This window comes from Limulus polyphemus, unplaced genomic scaffold (assembly GCF_000517525.1).
Source record: "Limulus polyphemus unplaced genomic scaffold, Limulus_polyphemus-2.1.2 Scaffold147, whole genome shotgun sequence".
NCBI lineage: Eukaryota > Metazoa > Arthropoda > Merostomata > Xiphosura > Limulidae > Limulus > Limulus polyphemus.
The window spans coordinates 116,520-125,040 of NW_013665757.1; the positions used below are offsets into that span (position 1 = coordinate 116,520).

An 8,521-nucleotide genomic window follows, 5' to 3' on the forward strand; every position below is an offset into this window, starting at 1 on the left:
TGTATCTCATCATATGCTACATTATATACAAGTTTCATCCAAAACAGATAAATCCTGGACTTCTTACATCCGATTCCTGCCACCGAGATGCCTTTAGTTGAGGGAAAGATCCTGTGTTAGTTATTTCAATTTTACACTACATTTCGACTTTATCAAGTAAAGTTTATTTTGTTTCTGATTTTTCGACGAAGGTTTCAAAGCTTTCACTCTCTGCGATATCAGACATGATAAATTTATCATAGTTTTTGACGCAGTAGTGTTAACTGGTTGTCCAGCTTTGGTTTTAAATTTTGGATTAGGAATGCTTCCTTTTCCTTTTAATATCCATTCATCTGTCGCCGAGTCTATTATTTTGAAGTGTTTGATGTTCGGCTTCTTGCTTCAGTTTTTGTTTATATGGTTGTAAATTCCAGAGTTGTTGGAAGGGCTGTTTTACGCATGCATCTTGACTCTGATAGCTAGGACACATGTATTCATACACCATCAGTAATCTTTTAGAAGGAAGTACTTTGTCTTTCAAGAGGAAAAAAATTGCATATTCGTTTGTTTAGTTTGAAAATCACTCTTAGGCTGACTTGAGGATTAGTTGTTTGCAGAATATTAATAATTTTTATTTTTAGTTTGATGCCTTGAGAACCAGTGATAGATATTTGGGGACTTTTAAGCCTGAAATATTGGGGTTGTAAACTTTATTAATATATTCAAAAATATATTTGTTGATGAATTCTAGACGACGACATTTTTAATAGAGTATTTTATAATATTGATCACTTCACCATGAGAATTACAATAACAGTTGGTAAGTTTATAAGCCCTATCAATTGGAATGTTTATTAATTTTGTAACAAACAAATATGAATGTGTTGAAATATTACATACCTGATTTTGCATGTGACCATCTAAAATTTGATATATTTAGCATTTAATTTTGCTAGTTATGATGATACTTCACTGTAATGCGAATCTTATTTTAAGTTTGTACAAATCACAGCTTTTAATTAGTTAACAAACAATTTAATTTTGCATTGTGCTTAGTTTGCTGTTATTATGTTCAGTTTTAATTACTTAATCTACTGGGTTTTGAGCCTGTATGACTAATAAAGTTTTTTATTTATCCACATTCAAGCATCATGGCCCAAGGAATGTCGTCTAAAGATATGACAAATGATATATTTGTTTGAGAATTACATGCAAAGCTAGGCAAGATCTATCTGTATACATCCATTCCTAATTTTGAGCAGACAGTCAACAGCTCACACTGTAAACTTTGTCTCATGAAACAGTGGGATTTGACCATCACTTTTATAGTATACCAATTGTCCCAAACAGCTGAACACAAACCAATCAACCACACCCAGCCCGAGATCAAGAACTACAATTTTCAAAATTGTTTATGCAAGTGTCGTGGATTTAGCTAATGTCCTTAGGAAGAAGATATAATTAGTCATAAACTGGCATTAATCTTTGCTTCAGACTAAGTTTCATGCTACAGCAGTTATTCCAAACAACTTAGCCATGTTTGTGTTCTCTCTCCCCTGAGGCATGGGCCATACCCAAGTAAAGGGATAGTATAGTGTTTTGTGCAAGATACCACAAGCTCAGAGTTAATCTCACTTTGAATATCTAAACAGAAAATGGTCACTGAGGTAGGTAATCTTGAACTGTTGAATATAATAGGGCTTTTGTCTTCAGAAACTGTCCAGCAAGTGTAGTGTGACATTGCAAATGTTGAATAAATACACCAATGATTAATGTATTAATAAAGATTTTATTCTTTGGTGTACACTTCACCAATTTCATTTTCCTTTTTTGTCCATGTCTGATTTATTCCCAAACAAGAAGCTTTTTGAAACCTCCTATAATTAATACTTACTACATAGTTCCAGTAATATTACAGATTGATACTGTTTTTGTTAACTTTAATGTTAGCCGAAACTGTGTTGTAGCAAAACAGAAAATTAGAAATACTTGGATGGTGGAATCTTTGTAGAAAATTTATAATGCTATTCTCACAAACTGATCAAGAAAAGTAATCAACTTATCAACTTCTGATATAGGTGTATTAAATAAGTCATTTTTTTATCTTCTAATTATAATAATCTACATTATTTAATATGTGCTTTCAATTCTTGATATAAATGTTAAAACATTTTCATACTTTAGAACAAAGAGAAGACTTAGTTGTTTCTTTCTTATTAAAGTGTAATAAATAACTTCAACTTTAAAATTACAAACACAGTTTCTAATTCTAGATACTTCCACTACATAAATAAAGTTGTCAATACAGCACTTATTAATAATATACAAGTTTTGATTTATTTTTCAAAACTGTTGAATGATCTTGCTTTTCAATTAAATTATTATTTTTGTTTGAAAAGCCCCTTTTTACAAAATACAATTAATTAGCAGAAATTCTTTCTTCTATAGTGAGTGTAGGTTGAAGTGCAAAGAATGTTTAGTGAAATGTTGCAGACTCAAACAGTGGATTTTCTGATCTGCAATCCAGCATGTTAATCACTAAGCTTCATCTGTCCATAATAGGAATAGAAACCTTTTGATCAATTATGCTAATAAAAAAACAATAACACATATTATAGCATCTTAATATTGAAAACTTAAGAAAACTGGTATCTTCATTGACACTGAAAACTGATGGATAGCAGTTGTTATACTGTAATTGAATATAACTAATTGAGAATGATATTATGATAAATGAGATAAAACATGAAAATAGGCTCTACAAAAGTATTTCATCAAGCAACAGTACAAGTAGTTCATTTATTTTCATAACCAATTCTTGTTTAGAGTACACTATGACAGAATTTAACATATATTAAAAAAATTCATAAGTGAAGTAGCTGGAATCATACAGGAATATTTTAATGGATACACTTACATCTTGTGTGGTTTCTCTTCCATTTAGATAGTTCTTTTATATAAGCCCAATATGCCAACCAGGGATTCATAAAATCATAAGCTTCATCTTTCCGACATGTTTGTCTGGGATGGTGGCTCCTGCAAGGATTACTCCAATAGCTGAAAATACTCTTGTGGTTCCTAGATTTCTGATCATTCTGACACTGTGTAACACAATGAAACCTACAACTCTGATTACCATCACAACATCTACTTCTTCTGATAGAGTCTACTGAATGGTAATGTTTGAAATGTCTTCTCTTGTCTCTTAGGCAATGATGATGATGTCTCTTACTTATTGCACCTGTTTGTGAGTTGTTACAGGTCTGATACTCGCAAAGATGTCCAACTTCCAATGGTCTAGATACTTCTTGCATCATACAAGACTTACAAAAGCCTGATGCAAGAGAATGACACCTACCATTTTGTCCATGAAACTGTCCAGCTGGTATAGGTCTAAATCTTTCATTTATCTTTCTATATGTGTATTGTTGATTACTTTTCTGTGTCTGATCAAGTGATCTTGTACCTACTTTCCCAAAAATTGGAACATACTGCTGATTCCTATAGACATCAAAAAATCTTCTACTCAAATCCAACTCTGAAGAACCTTGTTTATCATCCCAGCTATGAGAATTAAGCTCTGAGTGTTCTTTAAAACAGGATATTGAAGAATTTTTATCTCTGTGATTACTTCTGACCTTACTCATAGAAGCATTTCTTTGACTAATAGAAACATAATTAGATGTTTGAGGACACTCAGAAAGATTAACTTCAGGTACTTCAGTTTCAGAACACTCAGAGTCATTCAATGTTGAGTGCAAAAAACTGTCAGACGTATCACTATCTTCATCATTTGTGCTTGCTGACAAAACACTTTCTTCATTGAAGTTACCAATACTAGATTTCTTTGCAAAGTCACTAGAGTTCTTATTTAACATGTTTTCAGGACTTTTATGTTCATTAGTCATTTTGTCATTATCCAAATACTGATTTTCAACATTATACTGATTATTAGAATAAACTGGGTTTGTGTCAATACATTTCACTTCCGGTTCTGAAACATTTAGAGGAACAGATTCTTTGACACTTGCAACAGGGGTGTGAATTCTATTCACACTAGATTCTTCAAGCTTTAAAGGTTGGGTTTTATTTTCAGTTTTGAATGATTCTCCATCAGCTGGTTTGTCTCCAGTGTTTGACAGCTCTTCAAGCTTTAAAGGTTGGGTTTTATTTTCAGTTTTGAATGATTCTCCATCAGCTGGTTTGTCTTCAGTGTTTGACAGCTCTTCAGTTTTTAAACTGGTACTATCATTTTGTAAAAGAGAGCTCGCAGAGCCACAAAACTCTTTATTATCAATTTTACTTTCACTCTCTTCAGACTTGGGTGTGTTACCGTCTTTTGTGGAGATGTTTGTAGATTTCTGTTGTAAAAGATTCTGATTTACAGCAGAGATAAAGTCATAATTTTTGAGTTTAAGAAATAAAGCTACATTCTGAAGCTGTTCTTCTGAAAAGTTTTCAGACTTTAGTTTTATAAGACGAAGATCTTTGGTTTCATCTTGTTGGGATTTTATAAACTCATCATAGGATGCAACTGCTTCACTGTAGGTAAGATGCTGGGAAGTTAAATCTGACTTCTGTAATAACCCACTCAAATCTGCCTTACTTTGAAGATCTAATGATTCAAGTGAGGCTGGGGACAATGCGTGGAGAAAGAATGTTGGTGTTTCTTCATTTGCAGAAGTTACCTGGTTATTATAAGAACTTGCCTTTTCTGCATTTTCATATGCATTTACTGGATTTTGTTGACAATTTTTCAATTCCTGATTATCTTCAACACTGAAACATTGAAAGTCTTGGTCAACATAAGAACTCATTTTACCCTCATCTGACTCTGAAACTTTATCATTTAATACATGTTTTACATCAATAGGAATTTTATGGGCAATATTCAGACTTGCTTCTAAATCTGTACATAACCTGTTTATAGAGTCATGTTTGTTATCAGTCAGTTGAAGGTTTTTGAAGGCCATAGTACTTTTGCTGTTTTCACCTTTTATTTCCTTGAAATGTTCAGAAGAAGAATCTTTTTCTTGTTGAGACTGACAATCAGGCAAGTTTTTGTTAGGAGACACATGAGAACTTTCAATTTTATCATAAAGCTCAGCATGTAATTCAACTTCAGAGTGACTATTACAGTCTGTTTTTATCATTTCTTGAACAAATAACTCTTTCTCACTGTTATTTGAAATATTTTCTCCTTCTCCAATTTTTTTTAAGGAAGTGGATGGTGAAGAAATAGAGGTAATTTTAGTATCAGAGAGTTTTGGCAATGTTTCCAATTTTGTGGAACCGCCATCAGAATGTCCAAAAGTCTCTGAAGGTACACCATCACCATTAATTAGAAGATTATTGTCAACTGAAAGTTGATCGCCTGGTTTCTCCGTTGTTCTGGCTTCATTCCCGGTAGTAGAGTCATGATTATTTAACTGTTGTTCATTGTTCAACTTATTTAATGGACTTTGTTTAATATGATGTACTTCAGTATTTCTATCAAGAATTGCTGCATAATTCCACAAATTGTTTGGTATGGGATCTGTTCAGGAAAAATAAAATACCATAAAAAAGGAGCAATAGCAAAGTTTATATATATATAAAATCTACAATGAAAAAAAACAAACAAAAAAACATCAAAATGCTTGCTGCAGAAAGAACACACATTGAGAAAAGTACCATTGATTAATAAAATATAAAAAAACTAATTTACAGAACTAATGAACAGATAAATAAAAATCTGATATCCTGTTTCTAATCCAATCCTTAAAGGCTAGTTATATACTAAACAATAAATCACTAATAAAATGAAATGAATAAATTAAATTTCATGACTAATTTCAGCTACTTTATGAAACCCAGTTATCTGATTTTAGGCCTCTACAAACCAAACTGCTATTTACTATTGTAGTTCTAAGTATAATAAGCAATTGGAGCATAAAAAGTGGTGAAACATTACACCAAGAACTGGATGGACAACTCCCCTTTAAATTTCAAGTCTGTTCTCTAAGGAAGTGTGTTGAATAATTCCTTATTTTTCATCATAAAGATCATATCCCACACCTTCTTGACCATCTTAATTAACAACACCCCTCTATACATTTCACTCATGAAACTGAGACTAATAACTATTTCTTTCTGGATGTTCTGGTTAATCGTGATAATAATGGTTTTTTCTACTTCTGTAGTCACAAAAATTCATTTTCTGGCCTTTTCACTTAGTTTGACAGTTCTATACCTCTTTCTTTCCAATGCAATTTCATACTCTGTCTACTAAATGGGGTTTCCAACCTTACCTCTACCTATCTGGACCTTCACAAGGAAATTTCTTTTATACAAAGCATTCCTTTTCAAAATGGCTACCCTAAGCATTTCATGGAGAAAATAACTTGGTCATTCTTAATAAATGTGTTTGCCAAGCTAGCTAAAATATCTGATGTACCCAAACTATCTTTATGTACTTGCTTACCATATCTTGGAAGACAGATCTCTCTTATCATGAAACAGTTGAAAAACATTATATAACTGTTACTGTCCTCAATTTGATCTGAAAGTTATTTTTAAACGTAATTTCAGACTTAAATTTTTCCAAATACAAAGATCATGTAGTGATTGTCCATTGTTCACATCTTGTCTATTTGTGCAAGTGCAGACATTGTAAGGCCTCTTATATTGGTGGAACTAAATGTCACCTTAAAGTATAAACATTTAAACATATGGGTATATTTATAAAAACTGGAAGAAAAGTTACAAATCCTTCCAACTCTGTTATCTACCAAAACAATACAGAAACAGGGCACCACAATTCTCTCTTGAACCTTAAAATCCTCCCAACAGCTAAACATGAAACTGAACTTCTGATAAAAGAGACATTGTACATGAAAACTCTTCTGTCTCTAAGTAATACACATTATTCATTTGATTTAAATGTACTTTAATATGACTTATTTCATTTGCACTACATATTGTTCATTTTCTCCCATTCTTTTGTTATATTCGAATTGTTTATTACAATTATATCACATTTCTAGTCTAATTACCATTATGTATTTTTGTACCTCTAGGTTACTGAAGATTCCAAAACATCTAATAAATGCTTCATGTAATTACCTTTTCAAAAAATGAATTGATTACTAGTAAGACTAGACAAGGTTTTAAGCACATTATTTGCTGGCCTAAAGTGAGAAGAGTTTATCATAACATTTGTACTATATTTTATGGCTTCATTTCTGCATTATGCTAATTAAAAGTAAAAATTCTTAGCTTTATAATAATTTTTAATTACACTAGTAACCATGAAAGAGATCATATTTCATTAGCTTTGATGTTACAAAGCTTGATTTTGTAAATGTCAGACATAAATAAAAATTTAAATGAATAACTTGGAAGCTACAAGTCAGGGATTCTCAAACTGTGGTACAAGGAACCAATGTTGGTGGTCCACGAAACAACCAAAGTAAAAATTATGATTTCATAATAAGCCATTTTGTGTTTCCCAGGTACATATACCCACTACCTTTTCCAAAAATGTTTTTCAAAGTATCCCTTTAACAGTTTTGGTCGAACATTAGAGAAGAGTACAAATCAATATCTAACACTGGTTTAAAAGTTTTAAAACTTCTTACTTGTGTGAAACTGCATTTTCCACTTTGATATCATGGCAAAATACAGATCAAGGCTGAATGTTGAACTTGACCTTCGCTTTAAATTGACAAAAATTATACCAAATATATTCCATCATTGACAAGAAAAAAAAACAATTACATCTTTCCTGTTAATGGGTAAATGGTAAAAATATTTATCTTTACTACTAGTTTTTTTAATCTTTTACATTAGGCCTGAGTGGTACATCAAAAAAGTTTAAAGTGGTATACAAGCCTGAAAAGTTTTAGAACCACAAGGGCTACCTAAACTAGCTTTCCCTAATTTTGAATTGAAAGACTTAAGGGAAAGCAGCTAGCAACAGCACCCATTGAAATGTCTTGGACTATTCTAATCAAACAGTAAGATTTGATTATCTCTCTTATGACATACCCATGGCCCCAAAGTGTGGAGCATGATTGTTTTTTCAAAACAATGACACTCAAACCATAGATCCACAGCCATACCAAGCCTTCTAATTTTATAAAATATTTTACTTATATTTTTAAACACTATCTACCTCAGTGCTTTCCAAAGTGGGTGCCATGTCATGCTCTGAGAGGTGTTACCATGGTTTTGGAAATTGCACAAAATGTTAAGTAATATAGAGTATTTTTAAATTTGTTTGCCGATGTGACATGCAAAAAAATTATCTAATGTTTTATATTTCTTTTTGGGCACGCGACACAAAAAAGGTTCACCAACACAGCTTTGTGTAGTGGCAGGTAAAGTGGGGAGCCCCACCTCACCAGCTTATACCCGTCTCTACGGTATCAAATTATTTTTGGTATGTACATAGTGTGTCACCATCAAAAAAGTTTGAAAAGCACCGATCTACCTTTTTATTACATTTTTTAAACTATTGTTTAAAAAGTACTTGGGAGTAAAAAAGTTAATTTTATAAATA

At 31.9% G+C, this 8,521-nt stretch overlaps 1 protein-coding gene across 3 annotated transcripts in view; it reads right to left on the reverse strand.

Annotated features, from left to right (window-relative positions):
• Positions 1-1,796: 1,796 nt before the first annotated feature.
• Positions 1,797-8,521, reverse strand: part of LOC106475444 — a 44,245-nt gene continuing 37,520 nt past the window's right edge. The window contains exons 10-11 of one of the 3 annotated variants that reach the window (XM_022380684.1): positions 2,897-5,515; positions 1,797-2,528 (exon numbers count right to left, since the gene is read on the reverse strand). In XM_022380684.1, the coding sequence (XP_022236392.1) occupies positions 2,518-2,528; positions 2,897-5,515 (2,630 nt within the window). In that variant the 3' untranslated portion in view covers positions 1,797-2,517. Of the gene's footprint in view, positions 2,568-2,755; positions 5,516-8,521 lie in introns of those variants that run through there. The other 2 variants (XM_013936128.2, XM_022380680.1) reach the window with 2 other exon arrangements.